This window comes from Caretta caretta, chromosome 8 (assembly GCF_965140235.1).
Source record: "Caretta caretta isolate rCarCar2 chromosome 8, rCarCar1.hap1, whole genome shotgun sequence".
Lineage (NCBI taxonomy): Eukaryota > Metazoa > Chordata > Testudines > Cheloniidae > Caretta > Caretta caretta.
This window is the reverse complement of record NC_134213.1, coordinates 15,769,631-15,792,680: the sequence shown is the minus strand read 5'-3', so window position 1 is coordinate 15,792,680 and position 23,050 is coordinate 15,769,631. Positions and strand designations below refer to the sequence as shown.

At 44.8% G+C, this 23,050-nt stretch overlaps 1 protein-coding gene and 1 long non-coding RNA gene across 3 annotated transcripts in view; one reads left to right on the top strand and one right to left on the bottom strand.

The window, feature by feature from the left end:
* LOC142072955 (uncharacterized) overlaps positions 1-1,201 on the bottom strand; it is a 94,047-nt gene extending 92,846 nt beyond the window's left edge. The window contains exon 1 of the long non-coding RNA XR_012669581.1: positions 905-1,201. This is a non-coding gene — a long non-coding RNA (uncharacterized LOC142072955). The remainder of the gene's footprint in view (positions 1-904) is intronic.
* Positions 1,202-1,224: 23 nt separating this feature from the next.
* Positions 1,225-23,050, top strand: part of SEPTIN8 (septin 8) — a 77,715-nt gene continuing 55,889 nt past the window's right edge. The window contains exon 1 of one of the 2 annotated variants that reach the window (XM_048862505.2): positions 1,225-1,554. Coding sequence is in view for 1 of the 2 variants with exons in the window: in XM_048862498.2 (XP_048718455.1) it covers positions 1,525-1,554 (30 nt within the window). In the remaining variant the exon portion in view is untranslated. The remainder of the gene's footprint in view (positions 1,555-23,050) is intronic. The other variant, XM_048862498.2, reaches the window with a different exon arrangement.

Sequence of the window (23,050 nt, the reverse complement as noted above, 5' to 3'; positions counted from 1 at the left end):
CAATCTTAATAACAGGTCGTGCTGCTGTAACCCACACACCTCCTGGGTGTGGTGTTCTGTCCCATCTAGTGGCACCAAGGCCACTTAAAGAGAGAGATTAATGAGTTTGTTCTACAGCCTTAGTTAGCAGCCAGTTGGCTTTTAGCTCATGTGGTAGAGGCTCATGCACTAAGGTCCAGAGGCCCCAGATTTGATCCCGACAACCGGGGTCTGTCAGCATTACAAGTGGGGGCTCGTCCAGGATTTCATCTGGGAAGTCTCTGAAGCTCAGGATGTGCTTCCTCAACTAGGGGAAGTATGTAACCCACATACATCCTGGGTGTGGTGTTCTGTCCCATCCAGTGGCAATGAGACCATTAGAGAGAGAGTTAAGTGAGTTTGCTTTACAGCCTTAGCTAAGAGCCAGCTGGCTTTTGGCTCATTCACTCAGCTCCAGAGGTCCCCAGTTCGATCCCGCAGCTGACAACCGGGGTCTGTCGGCATTACACTACCAGTCCTGCTGATAATATTATAGACTAACCAATTTATTTGAGCATAAGCTTTCGTGAGCTACAGCTCACTTCATCGGATGCATAAAGTGGAAAATACTTTATGCATCCGATGAAGTGAGCTGTAGCTCAGGAAAGCTTATGCTCAAATCAATTGGTTAGTCTCTAAGGTGCCACAAGTCCTCCTTTTCTTTTTGCGAATACAGACTAACACGGCTGCTACTCTGAAACCTGATAATATTACAATGCATTATTTGTTAAGTCTTAGCCCTGCGCAAGTCACCACTCTCCATGCTCCAAACAATTTACAGTCTAGCAAGACAAGATGCAACGGGAGACCCCCGCAGAAAGTCTTACTCTAGCGCACTTCCCCTCTCTGTGATGTGACTAGACTCCTTCACCTCCGGGTTCCTCACCTGTTTGCTTCACTGTTACAGCTCAGTTGCCAGAACCTCCTTCGCGCCTCCTGTGGCAGGAGCACGTTCTCTCCTGGCATGCCCGGGGAGAGCCAACCCGGCCCGCACATCCCAGCAAGGAGGGAGGCGGGCAGGGCTCCCTCAGTTCTACTCAGGCTCGCTGGGATTCTCCGGGGCTCCCCAGGGGAAGGTGGCTCTGGGCCCTCGGAGCTCGTGATACGGATGCCCCTGGCTGCGCCCTGAACCAAAATCAATCTGTCTCTGGCACAGGGTCCGCAAAGGCGCGGGACTACAACTCCCAGCATCCCCCCACGGGGCGGCACAGCAGCGGCGACCACTGCCCGGGTGCCCCCCGGCCCCTTTTGCGGGGGAGCCTCAGGCTGAAGGGGTGCGGGGGAGGGCGTCTTTGCGGTGGCCCTGAGCCCCCCTCCCTCGCTGACTTCTTCCCCCCGCAGGCTGGGGGGGGCTGAGGGCGGCTCCCCGTGGCCTCTCCAGCCTGCAAAGGGGAGTTTCCAGGAAGTGGCCATATTGGATTCATTCAGCCGCATCGATCCGGGGAGAAGAGCGGGGCTCCGGCAAGGCAGTTTCCCGGCCAGAGACCCCTCCCCCCCGCTCCCGCCATGGCGGCCACGGACCTGGAGCGCTTCTGTGTGAGTGCGAAGCCCCGCTCGGCGCTGCCCCCGGGCGCGGGGGCTCCGGGCAGCGCGCCCCCAGCGCGGGCTGCAGGCGGGGCGGGAGATGATGTGTCAGTCGCCGCTTTGTGCCGGGGCGCCCGGGAAGTTTGGGGAAGACGCGCTGGAGGCAGCTTCCCCCCTGGGGCCGCGCCGGCGGGCGCTGCCCGCCTCTGGCTCTCGAGGAGGGGAGCGCAGCCCGGAGCCGGGCTCAGCCTCCCCTGCAGCGCGCGTGCGGCCGGGGGTCCCGGCTCTCCGCCAGCCCCGGACCTCCCCTCTCTCCCCGGGGCGCCCAGCCCAGCGCGCGGGGACGGTCCCGCTCTCCCCGTGCCCAGCAGCGGTTCTCCCAGCGAGCCCCGGCCCTGCGGGCTGGAGGGTTGAGCCCCAGTTTGGGTGTAAAGCCCGGGCTGGGCTCTGCTGCAGGAGGATGCTCTGGGGCTCGGGCTGCGGGAGGGACAAGGGGAAGGGCCGGTGACAGCGGGGCTCCCGGCGTTGCTAGTACGCGGGGGTCAGGAACTGATCTCCCGTTGGGCTTTCGCTGGGAGTGGGGAATGCCAAGCTGGAAGAGATGATCGGGGCGGGGAGGTGATCAGTCGAATGCCTTCAAGAAGAGGGCCTGTGTCTGTGGAGAGCTGGGTATTTGCAGACGTGTTGCAATGTTTAACTCTACAAACCCGAAAGGTTTTTCTTCTGTTACGTTGCGCAAGTTGTGACACAACAAAGGGACAGTCCCGCTGAATTTAGGTGGAGCGTCTCCATCCAGTAATGAAAGAGCCAGAACAGCAAGCAGGAGGCTAGAAAGGCAGTCAGATCATTCTGGGCCCGATCCTGCCCGTTTACCCGGCGCACTCTCATGCTCTGGGGTGGGGGGAGTCACTCTGATACAATCTCACCGGGCTGGAGATAGATAAATATCCTTTGTTTCTGTTATTCCACTCATGGTGTAAAGTACTGCTTGGCATGATTAAGGGCGGCTGAATCATGCCCTATTTGAACTTGTCCTGGGGTAAAATATTTGTAAGTACTATATTCTGTAATTCACATTAAGTACCACACTGCTTCTTGAGCAGTTCCATTTAAATCAACCTAAGGAAGACAAAATCTGGCCCTTAACTTGTGTTGTATATTGTAGTGCTGATTCATTCTTGCTCTGTGTTACTTTTCATTTATCCCTATAAAAAAACATGTTAAATCTCTGTTTCCCCTGCCCCATGAGATGCTTCTGTTTTGTACAGCTATACGTCCTATTCATTGTTTTCTACAACAAATAATTGTTTTCTTCAGAATAAAAGAAAAAGCTGATTGTTGAACTCCTGTGCATGTCATTATCTTATCTAGAATATAGCAAACGTTTGTTTAGTTGGCAGATGTGTTTGGCCCTTGCAAATCCTTAATTGTGTAAATGTTGGCATCTAAACAAGAAAGAAGCAAAGGATATTTCTATAGCCAATCTTGTGGGTGCTTCTGGATGATAAAATTAATTTACAGTTTGACCTGCACTTTTATAAACAAAATCAGCTATGATTTAGTATGTGTCTTAATGTTAGGTTGGAAGTTTTAGAGAAACATTGCAACATTTCTACAAATACCACCTCAGTGTTTTGATATGCTTGTTTTGAAAGAATAGATTACAGACCTGTAGGGAACAGGTGGGATGTTACATACATAAAATCACAATATAAAGTGTGGGCATAGGTTCAGAGCCAAATGGCAGATGCTGGTATTGAAGCTTCATTCGATAGATGCAGAAATATGCTTCCAGCAAACAAATGGTCACTCTGCAATGGATTTAAGGATACAACCACTTCCAGAAGAAAATTTCCATCCAGCCTATTGTATAGTTTCAATGTGTGGCTTGATGCATAAATGATTCATAAAGAAGTTTATAGTTTGTGAATACCATTGTGATGCCAAAAATGCTTGCAAAGGAAGTTGAATACTCATGTGTTCATAGGTATGCATTTATATAGGGATGAGAAAAATAAATAAAGTGAGTTAAGGCCTTGTTTACAATAATAATAATTGTTTGGATACCAGTTTTATGTCAATGTCTTGAAACACTGCCAAAGGCTTGCTCTCCATAGCTAACAGTATATATTACCATAAAGAGTAATTGGCACAAAGAAAAATTGGCCTTGTGTTTGAAGGTATTTTTTTAAAAGAGTACTTATGTTTTATCTTTGTTCTTGAGTCAATGTACAAAGAATATTGTATAATAAATCTGAAGCATGATTTAGGTGAGGAATAGAAGGGTGGCAATACATGTTGGATAAGTGCTACCAGAAGTTGATCTGACAGAAATCTGTTGGCTTAAAGCTGTTTTTTGTCAGGCTTAAAATTGTGTTGGAAGGGTACTCTAAATAAACAGGCTGATGATGGATCTTTCTACCTTTTGAGAACGGAAAATGTCTTCACCACATTAAATAGCATAGTTCCTTAAACTCACCATTTTGCATTTTGATGTTGCTAAATAAATGGGGCTGGAAGCGACGGTCATTTGAATGATAGACGTGTCAGTTGTGCTAAAACAGATAAGTTCCTTCTATAATAAATCCTTTCTACCAAGAGTCTTCAGCTCTGCTTCATTGCTCTGCAACCTGGCATAACATTTCTCAGCTGGAGAGTGAATTTTTAAAAGTGATACTTGGGGCACAGGGAGAGAAATCCCCTGTCAATGTAATTGAAAAACTGTAAATTGTTTAAAGTTCACATAATGCAAGTACAGCTTTGTTTTTTAAAATTAGATGTTTCAAGACTTTTTTTTGCGGGGATGGGGTAGAAGTAGAGAATGGAAACAGAATCATTTACATGGAAAGGGGATGTAATTTTTTCCCATTTGATATTTATGTAAGAATTTCTAGAATGTTAGCTTGCTGCGTATGTGTGACATTAACGCTGACCTGGTTTAAAGCGAATCAATAATAATTGAAGATGGGATCAAGCTGGAACACCAGATGCAGCACTCACTGAACTTCTGAGAAAATAGGGTTCATTCCTGCACCCTGTGGACTGAGCCTTTCTTTAATAATAAATAGTTGACCTTTAGGTAGAGCCAGATTTTCAAAAGAACTCAGCTCCCATTTAGGCACCTACATGAAGTGGCTGGATTTTCAGAACAATCAGTGCCCAGCAGCTGCCATTGAAAATCTATTCATTTTCTTTAGGTGCCTGAATGGTAACTGACCTCTTTTGAAAATCTGGCCCTATCTAAAGGCCAGGGATGCCAGGTCAGGTGGTCTCAGTATTGCCCAAGTAGCAGGAGAGAACATTTTATACTTGAAAGAAACAGGGAGGGGAGAACTAAATATCTCACTGGTGCGGTTTCTAATTTATATAGGAAGAGCCCCAACCCATTTCCTCCCCATGTTGACAGTGGACCTGCCTAGATGCTCTGTTACATGAGACAGCACCTATGGAAGAAGGGCGATTGTGTGATTAAAGTGTTGTGTTGTGAGAGCTGAGTCCTACTCCCAGCTCTGCTACAGATGTTGTCATCTTGGTCAAGACACCTAACCTCTCTATGGCATACTTCCTCAACTGTAAAGTACAGATGTTAATAGTTCCCTATTGTCAAGGAGCAGTGAGGCTAATTTCTTTCAAAATGACTGTGATGCTCTAAGCTCAGAATCCAGAGTCCTTATTTACACAATTAGCATGTTCTCATATATACTGTGAGGAGCATCATGGAAAAACCCTATATATATAACTTTCCAAAAAAAAAATCTGATTAAATAGTCCTAGTGATTGTATAGTGTAATGGTGTCATCAGTTAGTTGACACTGACACCTCACAATGTTATGATTCTTCAAATTAAGAATCTGTATTTAAAAACTCTCCAAGTGCATACTTCTCCAGTATAGTTCTCCACCATGTCTTCACAGCCCGCTCCAACACAATGAAGTTCCTTTGAAGTAGTAATATTAGAAACAATCAACAAAAACAAGTGAAAGGAAAATTCACCCACAGAAAGCTGCATTTAAGACTGCATTCATTCTAGGCTGCAGAATCACACCATCAGTGCTCAAGAGTGCTTTTGTTCTTGTAAATATAGTGCTTGTAAGATATGTTGGTTTCACAGCCCTGGAAACTGTAGTCCTCTGTTGAGCCACACAACAGCTACAGCACAGACATTGGCAGCACTGGCTTTCCATCAGTGGGCTCCAGCCCTGACCCAGAAGGACCTGCTCTACATAGGGGAGGATAGTTCAGCCTCTGAGCCCATTGCTACCCTAGAGTGTCTATTGACATGGTCAACAAATAAAAACCACCCAGCTGGTTTGTGATGTGGATATCTCTCCCCTGGGAATTGGACGGAGACCAGCAGTTCGTTTCATATAAATTACTAAATAGCCATCCAATGTTACTGAGCTGGGATGCACTTGAACCAACATCCTATACACGAAAGGTATTAATTTCATTATCAGTCCCCCAAGCCATCCTGTGCTTAAGAGGTGACGTGATTGATTGTGTGCTGCCACAGCCACTGGCAGTAGTAAAAGGATGTCAGTATATCTGCTGTGCTGTGCAACAGCCAATCACCATGGGCAGAAAATGCGAGGAGCAAAGCAGAAGGAGGATAACAACGGCAGGGAAATGCAATGGGCCTGGAAAGAGTTTAAACAGATGGGAGGGGAAGAAGTGGGAGAACAGGCACTGAAGAAAAGGAGTAGCGTAAATGGAGCTCAAAATGGGACAAAATGTGGAGACCCACAATTAAAAATAGTCCCACTTTTTTCAAGGCCTTTGTAAGCCCAAAAGCCTGGCAAATTTCATTTCAACAAGTAGCATAGTGAAGGGTCCGATTAACCCACTAATACATTAATTGATAGGTGAAAATGCAGTAAGTCACTTTGACCTTAATTCAGGCAGTCATGTGCCCTCAGAATGGCGCATTAGTATGAGTTAGAGCGAAGGTGTCAGGCCTGATATTCAGCCTTAACACTGGATGTTCGGGCATCTGTTGTTTTGTCAGTCCCCTAGGCCCTGGATTTTGAAAATGTCATCCCTAATCTATATGTGCAAATACTGTGACTGCACAGATTGGAGATTTCTGTATGTTGGAGACCAATTGGAATAATAACTGGGCATTTGCGCATAGGTAGACCTGAGTTGTATATGCAGTTTAATGGTTGCACAATCGTCCTGAAACTAATGTAGCTAGATTTTTTTTTTAATTTTTTTGGTGGTTTGTGTAGAGACCAGTAATATCCTTCTTTTAAAATCTTGCCAGAGAAACTGTTACTTTTAAAGAGGAAAATGGAGTGTCTTCCCCAGTGGTGACAGGATGGTGGAATTTTTGCCGCTAACCTCATGTGCCTGTTCGATTTTGGCAGACATTTAAGAGAGTCCAGCGATTGTTGCCTGTTGGAAAAACTATGAGCTTTGTTGTATTGTTGTCACCTGTTCATTTGTGTAGCTAATGACCTTGAGAAACCACCAGGAAAAACCTTTAAAATATCTGTAAGGTTTCACCAGAATTGGATGAGTCTTGCAAAACTTTCTACATTGCCTTCACTGCTGGTTTTGTTTAAACAGGAGTTTTCTCCTTAACAGCTGGTATCCTCCTGCCTATTGCATGTAGTCACTTCACAGTCTGGTGTTTGAGATATCATAGTTCTTCCCCATGAAAAGGATTCTGCTGGCAAACACTGGCTTGTGTGGCCTCACAGAATGATGTGGGCATGAGGAACAGACTGAGCATAGAAGGGAGAAAGCCGCATGTATCCAGTTTAGGACTGAACAATTGCCAATGAAAAGGCCACTGGTGGGGCAATGCAGGCCCCAAACTTAGGTTGGATATTTTTAAAAATAACATTTCAGAAATATTCCCATGACATAAACAATTCCAGCGAAAATAGTTTTTATTTGGATTCAGACATTCTCCTGCAGATTTTATAACCCTGCCCATTGCAGCATTTTGCTAGGACTTGGGAGCCCTAGAGAGAAACAGACTAGTCTGTTCTTATTATCCAACTTGAGTGTTTACCTTTGACCTTGTGCTCAGTTTGGAAGAGATTATTTAAATAGGAACTTCAGAAAGAAATGAGTTTTAAAATTGTTAACAGATCAGGGAGCAAGTGCAGCTGCAGATCTGCTACTCTGAATTGGAATGTGCAGCGTATTCCGTTCCATGTGCTGGCTAGATCTTCTAACTGGGGTATGTACCTGCCTGAGGAGTGAGGATGGGAAATGATCTTCCTCACTGTTCTCCTCCCAGTGGGGCTGGCACTGCTGGCTGCACTTCTGACCCACAGTCTGTCCCCAAGTGGCCTGCACAAGCTCATCCTTCTTTGACCCACAATCTGTCAGGTTACAAAGAAGAGTGTTTTAACTGTATGTGCGGAACAAATGTCTGCTGGAAAAGTATCAGCTTTTCCAAATGTATTGCTGTTTCTGTCAGTGCAAATCCAATGTGTCTCTTCCTCCTGTAATATAGAAACAATATGTTACTCCAAGTGGGAGTTGGGAGCATCTTTTTAAATACGTGTGATCCCTGCGAGCTCTGAGGCAGTGGGAGTAAGAACACACGAACTGGAGAATCCTAGAACCATCTGAACCCTGCATGCCCTCTGGAGAAGCAATAACATATGCAGACCTGAAGAACAACTCTCTCTTTCTGGGATGCAGTGAGATGACAGGGCCCCTTTTTTGGTTTGTGGCTGTGAGATGTCAGCGAATCTCCAGCACTGTGAGGAGCGGTAACGTTTTGGGAGCTACATTATCTCTGGGAAGATTATACCAATGTTATTTCCAGCTAAAATCAGGAAAACTGGCCCTCTGTCTTTTCCTCCCAGTGTACCTGCTGTTCCTGTTTCCTTCATCTCAAGGTTTGATATACCCCAGTGGGAACTATGGGTGCCTACCACCTCTGAGGATCAGGTCATTAGTGTCTGTGGAACTTTCTCCATCATGCCTGTTCTTGTGCTCTTGCAATATTTCTTCCTGATAATCTCCCTATCCCTTTCCCATATGCCTCTTTGCTTGGAGTGGGAGAGGAGGAAATGGAACACAGTATGTGAAAAAACAGATTTATTCCTTCCAATTGTGCAATACATTGAAGGAATCGAGTCTCATGAAACAGGGAGAATAGTGCCCCATTCATTCAGGGCCAGGATATCTGCACTTCAACTTCATCAAGTGTGTAAAGGGGGAGTGAGAGAGTTTTGATTTGGGGGCTTTTAATTTGGACATTGGTCAAAGACATTTGTATTGATTTTTGACTGATAAAATGTGTACATGCATCCAGAACTTGAGCTGGGCCGATCTTAAATAAAACCAATAAAGTCTGAGGCAAAAGGACCCTGAAACAATGGGATGTTGGATAACAGGAGCGCCCCATGCTAACTTGTAGAACTGCTTGAGAGCTGAGGAACTTGAGCAATTCTGTTCTCCTGAACCTTCTCCTCAAGTCTTGGGTCTAGGCCTTGAAGTCTCCCTTTCAGAAGCTTGCCAGCTGGCATAAATAGCTGTGTAGGCTCTGAAACATGACAGATGTTTTTGGGGTGGAGCAAAGGGTGAAGGGGTGGCAAATGTTCTCTGAAATGATGTTATAGGGAAACATTATTTTCTGAAAAAAATCTGTGTACAGGCCCATCCCACAATGGGATCTGTAAAGTTTCTGCCAAATATATTCCCCGTTGTGCTATGAACTCTTATAAACTCCCAAGCTAACTAGGATCCGGGGGCGGGCGGATTTGTCAGTACTTGGATGGGTGACTTTGTTTAGAAGTTGAAATTCCTTATTGTAGCCAAAAAGCATGTCTCTCACATACATGAAATTTCAGGGATGTCAAACAGCTACAGTAGAAGTTCCCATGAACTGTCGTGCCTTAGAACCAGAAACATCACACCCCTGCTGTCTCCCACCCATCCGGCTCTGCACTAACTTACTTGGGAGCAGTTGGAGACGCAGGGAAAGATGAGAGAGTTTGTACAGAAGGTGCTCCTAGGTGCGTGGGCCTGTTCCCATCCAGTCCTGAGTTCTGACTGAACTATTACTAAATGACATGCCACAATAAGCCCCTGCTCCATTACCTCTGCATTATCTGACCCAGGAAACTTTAAACTGTGGATTCAGTGTGACATGTTCCTTGCAACTGAATTTCATTTGCCCTAGGGTGTGCAAGGAACTCGTATGCTGCCTTCGAAGTTTGTACTCAAGCTGAACCATTTAATAGTAATAAAAGAGGTAGATCAAATCAGTCCCTAGAAAAAGGGCCCTTTTAGGCAGGTTATTAAATGATGTGAATTCCAACAAAATGCCCTGGTGAATGAGGGCAGAAAATTGTTGGACTCTAATCCCACCCTTTCTCCCAGCTCACTTCAGTTAGTGTACAGTGGGGGTGGGCAAACCTTTTGGCCTGAGGGCCACATCTGGGTATGGAAATTGGGCCATGAATGCTCACAAAATTGGGGGTTGGGGTACAGGGGGGTAAGGGCTCCAGCTGGGGGTGCAGGCTCTGGGGTGGGGCTGAGGATGAGGGGTTGGGTGTGCAGGAGGGTGCTCCGGGTGGGGACTGAGGGATTCAGAGGGCAGGAGGGGGATCAGGGCTGGGGCAGGGGGTTGAGGCAGGGGAGCGCTTACCTCAAGCAGCTCCCAGAAGCAGCGGCATGTCCCCCCGCTGGCTCCTACATAGAGGGTCAGCCAGGCATCTCTGTGCGCTGCCCCATCCGCAGGTGCCACCCCTGCAGCTCCCATTGATTGTGGTTCCCTGCCAATGGGAGCTGTGGGGGCGGTGCTTGGGGCGGGAGGCAGCATGTGCAGCGCCCTGACTGCCCCTATGAATAGGAGGGAGGACATGCCACTGCTTCCAGGAGCCACACAGAGCGGGGCAAACCCCAGACCCGGCTCTCCAGCAGGAGCTCCAGGGCCAGATTAAAACGTCTGGAGGGCCGGATGCGGTCCCCAGACCATAGTTTGCCCACCCCGCCTGGCGTACAGTATGGGTTCAGTGGGAGTTTTGCCTGAATAAGGACTGCAAAAATGGGCCCTGAGAGAACTATTTCTGCTTTCTGCATCTTCCATAGGCGTCGTAGCGTAAGGGTTTTTTCTGCAGTATCACGGCTGAAAGGACTATGTTGAATTTCTCTTCTTCTATTTCAGTTTTGCAGTTAGATGCTTTTTGAACTGTATTGACTCTTCAGATTAAAGGTATTTTGCAGCTTTCTAAAGGCCTCAGTTAATAGGATATGTAGTAGTCATCTTATTAGCCTGATGATTTTGAGGTAGCTCTTGGAGCCAAGTGGTTTTGGTGTATATGTATAGCCTTGCCTCCAAGATTAGGTTACTTGTTGTCTTCCTGATATTTGCCATTAAGCACCAAAACACAGCATACAGTAGTGGTATTTGGACTGTCTGAGTTAGCAGTCAAAGAAAGAATAGCTTATCACCATAGAGAACAATTATATGAATTCAAAGAGATTTGGACCCGATTTCTAGATATGTTTGGGTATAAAATGTTGACATGGCTAAAACAGTTCTAGACTTCCATTCCATATAACCCCTCTGCTTTTTCTCTCCTCATTTTCCCCCACCACAGCCACCTCCTTCCTTCTTCTGCCTATTCATTTATGTCTTCTCCTATTTTATCACTGTTAACTCCACCCTAACGTGTGACATCTGTGTAGTATTGTCTGACTTTGTATTGTCTGGTCTCGCAGCTTTGATAAGCTGTAAAATTGCATAATTCTACTGGGATAGCATATGAAACATGAGGTATTTCGAAACATATACAAGCTGTAAGTCATTTACCTTTTTGTACTTTTCATTGTCTTTCTTTATGGAAATCGATAGAAAATGAATCTTGCTCACACTCACACACATAGAATTGTCCATTGGCTGGAAATGGAAATTTCTTGGAGATACTGTGCGTTGGATTGTTGTGTCATGAGAACTGGAAACTAAACCCAGCGATGGCTAGAATTAATTGGCTCTCTTAAGAGTAACCCCCTACCAAAATCCCTTTCTGCCTTGCCTAAAAAAGTATTGAATGATGGAATTCATTATAAACAGGCAAGGAATTCTGGAAACATATGCAGGAATTAGCCATGTTTATTTTAAATAGTAACTAAAACAAATAATCTTTGTGGCTAATATTCAGCATGCAGAATAGAGCAGCTGGATAATTACATAGTATGAATCAGAGTTATCTTCTCCTCTTTCGATGACACTTCCTTAAAAATGCCATTAACCTTTACCAAACCATTATGTGGTGTAGAATTGCCCACTAATATCTCTTTGAGGTTGTGGGCCAAACTTCTGCTTTCAGTTTGTCCAACAGTCATTCATGTTGCTCTGGGTGGAACTTGGCAGTGTGTCTCATTCACTTGCAGACCCATTGCTCAAAGTAAGGAGAGAGGATGGTTGGGAGGGAAATGTGGTCTAGTGGTTAGACCAGGGGACTACAAACCAGCACTGCCACTGCCCTGTTGTGTGACCTTGGGAAAGTCACTTACTGTGTCTAACTTGAGGGGGATGGGGTGGGCAGAAATAATGCTTATCCCCTTGCATAGGGCTGTGAGGGTTAATTAACTAAGGCGCCTAAGGAGCTGTGTAAATAATATCTGAAAGACATAACTGAGGGTAATTTACTAGATGGCTTGGCATGGGTATTTTTTTAAATAAGGAACTGAGGAAGAGTGTCTGTTCTAACTTTTGCCTTCTCAGTTAGAGGTTAGTTTGTGAGAGAATGGAATTCTTATGCAGCTGAAGTGCTGAACTTTCTCATCCCTTCAAGGAAATGTCTTTCATTTTTGGTTCCATAGTTTCCTTCTGTTTCCACTGATGTTCTTCATTCTCAAAGGCAAAGTTTGTATTTGCAAAAGACTTTCTATGTGGAGCACCTGGCTTGCTCATACAGATCCTGAAAATATAGCTTATGGGTCCAAATATCAGATAAAACAAGAAAATACAGTGGTTTGTTTTAGTTTTGCTTTTAACATGAGAGAGGCATCTGAGCACAGCTCTATATGACACGATAGATATTGTATGCAGTGGTGGTTTAGCCGTGATGGTTGCAGGATATTCGAGAGAGATGGTGGGTGAGGTAATATATTTGATTGGACCAAATTCTGTTGGTGAGAGAGACACGCTTTCGAGCTTACACAGAGCTCAAAAGTGTGTCTCTCTCACCAACAGAAATTAGTCCAATAAAAGATATCCACAAATATATATCATGAGGTATCTTCTTTCTTCATATGTTTGATGTCTCTAATATATGGAGTTACAGGTGTACTTTGTGACCGAACCAAGTCTGTTGCGTCAATGGGCATCTTTCCACTGACTTCAGTAAGCTTTGAGTCAGGCCCTGTGTGGGGAGACAATATGTTCCGTGGTTCTTGCTTTCCTGATTTGGTGTTCTGGGGCTCTGGGCCTGCTTGTGCCCCCATTGAAGACCATTAGAATTCTGCCACTGACTTAGCAGAAATAGGATTCTGCCCATTATATGGGAAAGTTTAAACTAAAAACCAAAGCCCCCACCTTTTGGATAATTATTTAGAAAATAAAAGAAGCCTTCATGAGAACATATCTATTCAGATGAGGTTTTTGTTTTTACCCCTGTACGTGAAGCTTGAGCTGACTGTATCCTATAGATTGTGTTGCTCTACGTGGTTTTGTCTTTAAATCTTAAACTGAATATCGTGGAGGAGTTTTTGTAGCGTGTTTAAATGTTGTGTTCCTGATACTGGATTTTCTTGCCACTTATAGTTGGTCCAATAAAAGATGAGAGAGGCATCTGAGCGCAGCTTTATATGTCATGGTAGATATCGTATGCAGTGTTGTAGCTGTGTCAGTCCCAGGATATTAGAGAGACACGGTGGGTGAGGTAATATCTTTTATTGGACCAACTTCTGTTCTCACCACCTTGTCTCCCTAGCATCACTGACAGGCAGCCCAGATATGGCATTTTTTTTCAAAGCTCATATGTAGGGCAATCTTCTGGGTGTTCAGTTGCAATGACAAAATGTACATCTAATCCTTGTTTAATTAACGTGATTTAGATCTTGCAAACATTGCAACTGAATGGCTAAGTAAGAGATTAGAAAGCAAATTGCCATACACTTTTTATCAGTTAAAGGATTTAAAGGGGAATATAAGCCAGAGCTGGTCAGTTCATTTGTAGAAAGCTGAAGTAGTGTTGTATTTGTAGGTAGTGTTTGTTCTTAGATGGATGTACAGTATGTAAGCTGAGACGGGCAGCAGTGTATACCCTAGCTGAAGTTTACCTGACACAATAAATGTTGCTTATAAAAAAAATTTAACAACCCCGTCCTCCCCAGGACGATGTTGTAAAGCAAATAGCAATCCACATAATTCTGTGAAGAGCTGCTTTGGGAGTGAAAGGCTGATTAAACGCCGTGGGAAAAGTTGTATATAATTCAATTATAGGAGTTGTAGAACAATAGAAGAATAATACAAAGGTGTATATAATACAACAGTAGAAGTGTGTGTATATAATACAACCGTTTACTTGCAAGAGCTGAGGAAAGCGCTCTGATGTGCAGGCATATATAGAAATCCAGGCTTCTAGATTGGTTCTGAGATTGCTCAGCTTTTGGTTTGCTATTTAAACATGGTTACAAAGTGGCGTACGAAATCACACCACCATTTAGGCAAAGGGGAGCAATTTGGGAGTTTTGTTTGCGTAAGAAGTGTCAAATTAGAACGGAGTTCTGTTTGTTAAATGAGCCTGATAACAACACTTACATGGTTGGGTGACCCTAGAATTAAACATTCAGAAAACAGAGCACTTTATTCAGTTTATTTCCTGGGAGGAGCCTGTCTAGGGTAGTCCAGGATTAGGGACCTATGGTATAGGAAGGGCAGTGTGAAAAATAAACAACAATGGACTGATTTGCAAAGATGTTGAGCACCTGCAGCTCCCAATGACCTCTATGGGCTCTGGGGTTGCTATGAACCTCTGAAAATCAGCCCACAGACTTTCAGGGTGGGTGCAGTTTGTTTTCATCTTTTGCTAGTGTCACTTTATGGACAGAGGAGGATCCAAACTCTGACTTTTCTTGCCTGTGCAATTTTAAGTCACTGTGTTTAATTTTATTTAACATAGATTTTGTTGTTCTATGTTTGGTTTCTTTAATGACATTTGGTGCCAAGTCTGGGCATCTTGAAGCTGGGGGAGATATTGAATAATGGCGTGAGTGTTCTGTGAAAATTCTTGACATTCTTAAGAAAAGGGTTAAAGTGGAAGAGTGGGGCTGGGTAGGAATTGTTTTTCCTGTGTGTGATTTTTAATTCTGGAGAGTGCAGTGCAGGCCAGGAGCTTCGTTGAAGACTTTGTTGTCATGAGTTCTGTGCAACGGGAATCAAGTGACTTACATGGTCTCCTTTGTACGAAGAAATACTGTGACTGTGATGTCAAAACTCAAATGTGAAATCTGCAGTGCTTATTTTGGAGCGTGCTTGTGGGCCTCAGTGGAGAAGGAAATGCAAATACGCAGTACCGTGCTGAGAATTTTGATGCAGGATAGTAATATCACCCGGGTAATAGCAACACTGAATTGGTAAGGAAGAGGTCTCACAGAGCTGCCTAGAGGATCCAGCTGTTAATATAGGGCCAGATCACCCCCTACCCTCCCTGAGTTTCTCCATGTGTGGTTCTGAACCCCTCTCTGTGGAAGGGAGGGGGGATCAGTACCTTCATGGCACCATTCCCTTGTCTCTCTTGTCTGGACCCTACAGAGGGCCCTTGTTGCAGTTGGGGGGCCTTGTGAGGGCAGAGGGACGTAGTCAGGGTGAGCAGAAGGGGGCAGAGTTTACATCCTCTCATCCAGAAGTGGATGGTATATGCCGGTTTCATACCTCTCGCCTTGCCAAGGCCATTTGTGAGAGAGGCCAGAAAGAAGTGGCACCAATAAATTATTAATGCAGGAAGCTTAAAATACAGCCAGATCCAGTCCTTTCGTGTAACGGGCTCTCTCCATGGCTTCTGTGTCATGATCATTCATTTCTGATGTCAATAATTTTCCACAATGAAAGTGAGGGGGTCACTCAATTTGTGTGGGCCTTGGGCAATTTGGGAGTGAAATGCATGACATTCTGTCAAATAAGGTGCACTTGAGCGGTATGCCTCGTGTTGAGCAGCTCTTTCATAGCCACAGCCACATTGCACAAATAACCATGTTTAAACATTGTTGTGGGCCAGCTGCTTAAGAACATGGTTTCTGGCCTGTTTGGACCCCCCCCCCCCCAAAAAAAAAAAAAAAAAAAAAGGAAGAAGGAAAAAAGAAAAGTCCCTGTTAGGAAACTGTGTGTTAAACCTAGTAGAGTCTTTCTGCAGTGTACCAGCTCTGGTGATTTTATCATGTCCCATGATATTTGGTGGTGTTTCATAAATCTCCAGCTTCTGGAGTCAGATGATAAGGTGAGAATCTCTGTTTTTATATGAATGAAAAGTAAGCTTCTAACCTTCATGGTTCAGAAAAAAGCTTGAAAATGTGACCTCTTCAGGTTCAAAAGTCAGAAGACAAATCCAAGCAAGGAAACCAAAATTTATTATTGTCAGAACCGTATTATTTTAGCCAATGTCCTGATTTGTAGGGCCTGGCACCCGATTTTCATAGAATCATAGAATAACAGAGTTGGAAGGGACCTCTGGAGGCCATCTAGTCCAACCCTCTGCCCAGAGCAGGACCAATCCCAACTAAATCATCCCAGCCAGGGCTTTGTCAAGCCTGACCTTAAAAACTTCTAAGGAAGGGGATTCCACCACCTCCCTAGATAACGCATTCCAGTGTTTCACCATCCTCCTAGTGAAAAAGTTTTTCCTAATATCCAAACTAAACCTCCCCCACTGCAACTTGAGACCATTACTCCTTGTTCTGTCATCTGCTATCACTGAGAATAGTCTAGATCCATCCCCTTTGGATCCACCTTTCAGGTAGTTAAAAGCAGCTATCAAATCCCCCCTCATTCTTCTCTTCCGTAGACTAAACAATCTCAGTTCCCTTAGCCTCTCCTCATAACTCATGTGTTCCAGTCCCCTAATCATTTTTGTTGCCCTTCGCTGGACTCTCTCCAATTTTTCCGCATCCTTCTTGTAGTGTGGGGCCCAAAACTGGATACAGTACTCCAGATGAGGCCTCAGCAATGTCGAATAGAGGGGAACGATCACGTCCCTCGATCTGCTGGCAATGCCCCTACTTATACACCCCAAAATGCCATTGGCCTTCTTGGCAGCAAGGGCACACTGTTGACTCATATCCAGCTTCTCGTCCACTGTCACCCCTAGGTCCTTCTCTGCAGAACTGCTGCCTAGCCATTCGGTCCCTAGTCTGTAGCTGTGCATTGGGTTCTTCCGTCCTAAGTGCAGGACTCTGCACTTGTCCTTGTTGAACCTCATCAGAAATCTTTTGGCCCAATCCTCCAATATGTCTAGGTCCGTCTTTATCCTATCCCTACCCTCCAGCGTATCTACCACTCCTCCCAGTTTAGTGTCATCCGCAAACTTGCTGAGGGTGCAATCTACACCATCCTCCAGATCATTAATGAAGATATTGAACAAAACTGGCCCCAGGACCGACCCTTGGGGCGCTCCGCTAGATACCGGCTGCCAACTAGACATGGAGCCATTGATCACTAACCGTTGAGCCCGACAATCTAGCCAACTTTCTACCCACCTTGTAGTGCATCTATCCAGCCCATACTTCTTTAACTTGCTGACAAGAATACTGTGGGAGACCGTGTCAAAAGCTTTGCTAAAGTCGAGGAATAACACGTCCACTGCTTTCCCTTCATCCACAGATCCAGTTATCTCATCATAGAAGGCAATTAGATTAGTCAGGCATGACTTTCCCTTGGTGAATCCATGCTGACTGTTCCTGATCACTTTCCTCTCGTCGAAGTGCTTCAGAATTGATTCAAACGTTTGTGGTTGGGGATACTGCTTACATGAGTAGTTCTGTTAATGAGGGCTCCCAGAATGAACCTGATGATGAGCCGATGATGCCTTGCCTTGGCTGAGGTCTTTCTGAATCCATAGGAACTCTAGAATACACTGTCAAGGTACATATTTTACCATCATGTCAATTAGATCTGTTCAGGGCTAGACAGCACAATTTATAAAACTCTGGGGGCCCATTTGTATGCTAGCACCTCCCCTGGTAGGAGAATGTCACTGATCCTTCAGCACAGAATAGCAGATACAAAGACATGCTTTCCTTTCTGCTAGCCATGTAATAAACCAGCGAACTCTGTGCTGAGGCAAAAGAGAGAAGCTCAAATGCAGCAGACTGTAATCATAATACAAATAATGAATACAAACCCCACGTTTAAATGCTTTTATTGATCCATTGGACTTTTGCCTTTGCTTTGAAATACCAGGCCCTGATTCAACAAAACACTTAACTGACTTCAGTGACTCTTAAGTGGGTGCTTAAGTGCTTTGCTGAATTGGGGCCCAGTTGAGACTCAGTATCACCAGCATGGCTATTAGACATAACAGCTTTTAGCATCACAAAGGTCAGGGAGTCTCATCTCTTCTGTCTAGCTTTGTACCATCAATCTCTCATCATATGGTGAATTTTAATGCTGAGAACTGTGCTTATCAGGCCACAGCTAACAGTACTATGATTATCAGCTGCCTCTATAAGATTATGCATAGTTTACCTAAACCCTGCATAGATACTTGTTGTGCTGTCAGCCTCAGCACCTCTTAGCCATCATTAACCTATCCTGAGCTGTGATTTTACTACCTCTTTGATGCTATTATTTTCTAACCAGCGTTCTTACATATTGTCAAACTTGCTGGACAGAGCGGTAATATAATATTTTAATAGTGCTCAGCACATGGGTTCAGGGAAGGTAATGTTTTAATCTGTAAAAAAAATCCTGGGTCTGTTATGAATTTTAGTCTGAGCATTGCTAGTATCATAAACGTGCTCCTGAAAGGTCAGACAGTGGTTTCGCCATTACTCCTCCTAATCGGCCAGGCCAAGATAAAGAAGCTTTACTCCGTGAAAGTCGGAATTGGTTCCTGCTGCTCAGCCCCTGAAAAGTGTCAGGTGGTGGGTGGTCTCTTTAATAACATACGAGGGGATTTACAAAAGGAAAAGATGTAGGATCAGAAGGGTGGAAACTTGAAAGAAAATCATCTGGCATATTATTGATATACTAGCATTAACTTTGAAAGCCAAAGTTTGGAGCCAGGGGCTGGCGTCAGGAGACCTGACACTGATTCCCTGTGCAACCTTAGACAAATCACTTAACTGACTTGTGCCTCAGTTTCCCCATCTGTAAAGTGAGGATATTAACATCTCTCTCTCTGTAAAGCACTTGGAGATCGTCAGAGGAAAGGAGCCTATGTGACGATGGTCTGATCTGGTTGTGGGCTCTCAATGCCTCTCACGATCATGCCTTCCATATATGGTAGTATTGTTGTAGTTATATTAGGGTTAGTATCCAGTGTAGGTTGCAGCCATTAGAGGGCAACATGATCTCTTGCTCTTGCACAGATCTGACATCCAAACCAGCAGGGAGCTGTGTGGTCAAGATACGCATTGTGGGTGGTGGGAAGGACAGACAGACAAAGGTAAGGCGTTACAGAATGAGTAAGCCTCTGAGATTGCCTCACCCTGCCCACTTACCTGTCAAAAGGTTAGCCAAGTTATTCTGCGTAATCTTCCTCCCTCCCCCCCACTTAGTCATAATTAAGATTCTTTTGGAGGGGCCTGAATTACTGCAGAACTGCAGCAGGAATGAGTAATTTCCCTGTGCCATTCATTTTTCATTTGGGAGACAAGTGGATAGCATCTTAATCAATGCCATTGACTTTTGCATTAATCAGAGTGTTTGATGCATGTACCATTGTGTCAGGGAGTGGAGAATGAGAAGGTAAAGTCATTTGCTTTGTGATTAATAAGAGGCCTGATCCTGCCATCTGCTGAGCATCCTCTATTCCCAGCAAGGACCAATTGTGCTGAGGGTATTCAGAACCTCACAGGTTTGGGCCCAGAAACGGCATCTAAGGGATATTTTGTATATAAAAATATAACTTCCCTCCTTCTTTTCATCTCACTTTTTTGAATAATTGAGGGCTGAGAACTGCAATCTGTCTCCTTAACATTAGTTTCTCCTTGTATCCCTGTTCACAGTGTAGTTTGGTTAAACTGTAAACTCTTTGCTCCATCTGTTCTGCCCCTCCCCCCCCCCGGGTGCTACTGTAATACAAAAGAACAAACCTCATAATACATTTGATGTTATGGTGTACTGATGGGTGCTGGGCTAACAATGCCAATTTTATAGCATACCCAAGCTACAAAATTCAGCTCCTGGTGTGATGGTGTTTGAATCCAGGCTATTGTTCTTGGGCTGCTTCTTGCTCTAAGGGCCAAATTCTGCACTATGCACATGTAACTCTTAACTACTTCCCTAGAACCCAGGGCGCTCTGTAAATGAAAATATATTCTGTCAATGAGAGTTTCCAAGCTGGAGAAGCCCTTCGGTGCGACGCACCATGCAGTGACTGTGTGGGGTTGGCTTCCAGTGTTTTATTGAAGAAAGCAGTAAACAGGCTCAGAGATGCAAGCTTTAAACATGGCTGTCAGTGAAACTTGTCACAGTTTCCTGGCATTGAAACTAGAGGACTCTGTTCCAGTCCAACCATTCGTTCTTCCAATTATCGGATTAGCTCTTGGAATGCTGCAACCTCAACTGTGTTCTAATTAGAGTTGCCAGCCCTCCAGGATTGGCCTGGAGTCTCCAGGAATTAAAGATTAATCTTTAATTAAAGATTATGTCATGGGGTTAAATCTCCAGGAATAAGGCCAACCAAAATGGGCAGCCCTAGTTCTAATTAGACACCTTGGCTGGAGTGAAAGCGGTCAGCGATTTTGTTCTGATTTTTATTCTTCCAAGCCATGACGACACTGCAGGGAGTGTTCCCAAGGGCTGGGCTCATTGGAGGTGAACCCTTTATCTATTAAATTTACAATTTGTGATTTTCTTAAAATAAAGCCAGTTTTATTTATTATGAAAAAGAACCTTTTTTTTTTTTGCTATGTCTTTGCTGCTTTGCCTGGGAAAACTGCCTGCTATTTATCTTTGTTTCACATGTTTTAGTTTGCCATAGAAGGGAGGAGGGGAGGAGTTTAGAAACAAGAAAGTGCCACGTTTATATAATCCCTTAGGGTCCAAGCCCAACAGTTCTCACTCCTGCGGTGTTTTGCCCTAGTAACAGCTGCAGGATTTAAATATGAGGTCTTGATCCTCAAAACTTTACTTGCAAGTTGCTCGTGTACTTAAGTGTTTGCCAGAGTTGGGTCTAAGATTTTAAAGAACATATTGGGCATCAGACTTAACCAAATAAATTGGGAATGTGGCACCTGCTTATTTTTTGCTTTGAGCTGCCGCGTTGAGAAGAAAACAAAATCATTAAAAAACATCAGGGCTGTTGCCTGTTAAAAACACAAGTGTCAGTTGTCAAACAGCCTTTCTCATTAAAATGAGGTTAAGATTAAAACTGGCAGTTGGCAAAGACCAGATTTTTAGGTCAAGTCAAGCAGGAGGACTTTTTCAGGTGAGTCTCTGCTGACAATCCCTTCTGAGTACTTACTTGCACACACTGCATTTCTGAGAACCCATAGGGGTCAGATCCATGGCAGGCATAAGACAGCATGACTCCTTTCTTCGCCAGTGGCCTGCTGGGGAAATGGTACACGCGAGAGACAGCAGAATTGGTTTGATGGTGGCACTCCTTATAAAGTGCACATGTTGCAGTGAAAAGAGGCTTTTGGGGAGTAGGGGCTGGAAAATGGGATGATGTAGTTTGAAATTGATGCTCATTTGGGGATGAAAACAGGAAGAGTTCAGAAGCAGGAAAACTACATCTGACTTCATTAAAGAACCACAACCAAACTGGCTGCTGCTGTTTTTTTCTCTCTGTTCCTTTATTACCTTTTCCTGCTAGCTGAAGCTTGTTAGTATGTAGAATGGCTGATGCCCACCCCTTCATTCAAAAGCTTCCTGGTTTGGTCCCTCTGACCTTTCTCTGCTGCAGCCTCTCCTTGGGCACTTTCTGTTTTGACGAAGAAGGACAAAATGTTCACCTTCCGTTAATGATATGGTTTCTGGCCAGCTGGTGACTGTAGAGAGCAGAGGCTACATCCTACAAGGTGCTGAAGGCTCTCAGCTCCTAAGATCGTAGTGGAAATCAACACCCACAGAATTTGACCCTACAGGCCTTGAAAATAGTCCTGCCCAGGTTGTTCCTTGAAGGCCATCTTCCTATGCTCCCTGCTGCTCCATAGGCCCCTCAATGCAGCTGGCCACATGCATGCAGCTCACCTGTACAGAAGTGCAGACTCAGGTAGCTGCACATCAGCCCAATCTTGCATTTGCTTTGCTTCCATGATACTCCTCTCAGCGCAAGAGCGCATGCATCTCAGTCTGTAGAAGTTGCTGATGGATGCCTCGCTCCTCCTGAGAAGCAGGGAGATTTCAGGTGAGCAGGGGAAAGAGGAGGGAGAATGCAAAAATACATGAGGGGGGAAAATAGAGGAATGGTTGGGTGGCGGGCAAAAGGAGAGATGGTGACAGCTGTCCAAGGAAATGGCATCCAGGACATGAGGAGGAAGAGGCTGTGACAGGAAAATGTGAGGAGCTACTGCCTTATAGCAATACCTGCTTTCTGTTATCAGTGGTTTGACCGTGGTTGGGACAAAGAAGGTATCCCTCCCTACTGTTCCTCCTGGGTGTAAAGAGCAAACTACACCACAAACATAACAGGAAGGAGCCACACAGGCAAAATGGGGTCCAAATAGCTGTGTCTGCTGACTATATACAGTGTTTAAGGCCTGACTACACATGCACACTGCCTCTCTGGTGGCTTCTGAGACATAGAAGACAGTGGGGACCAGTAGACAGCTTGCAAACTATTTAAGGGGATACAGCTGAATTCTGATACACTACACCTCCCCACACCCAACTGTATTTACTTAAGCGTGCAGTCTCTGTTTTGTAGTAAAATACTTAACACCTTTTCCACTCTATCCTTAATAAAATCTTAGCTCTTTTAGGGTATGTTTACACTGCGAAGTTGTCAACAAAACTTTTGTCTGTCACGGGTACTTTAAAAAGGCCCCCCCCCCCCCTACGAAAGACAAAAGTTTTGCTGACACAAGTGGCAGTGTGAATGCGGCTTTGTCGGCAGGAGCACTCTCCTGCCGACAGAGCTAACGCCGCTCACGCCGCTCGCGGGGCTGGAAGCATTCTGTCAGCAAAAGTGCAGACAAAGTACTGACAAAGGGCGTTTACACACTCTGACTTTTGACACAGCCTTGTCGCTAAAAGCTGTGTGGTGTAGACCAGCCCTTAAAGACTGTTTAAATCCATTGGATTGAGGCTTTGATGTCTTGTTGGTGGGGCCGTGGATGCACTAAAAGTAGTAGGTTGAAAATGTGACTCTATTCCTCCTTCTTCCCTGGGTCCCTTTTTTGTAGCCTTCAAAGTCAGTAGGTGGGA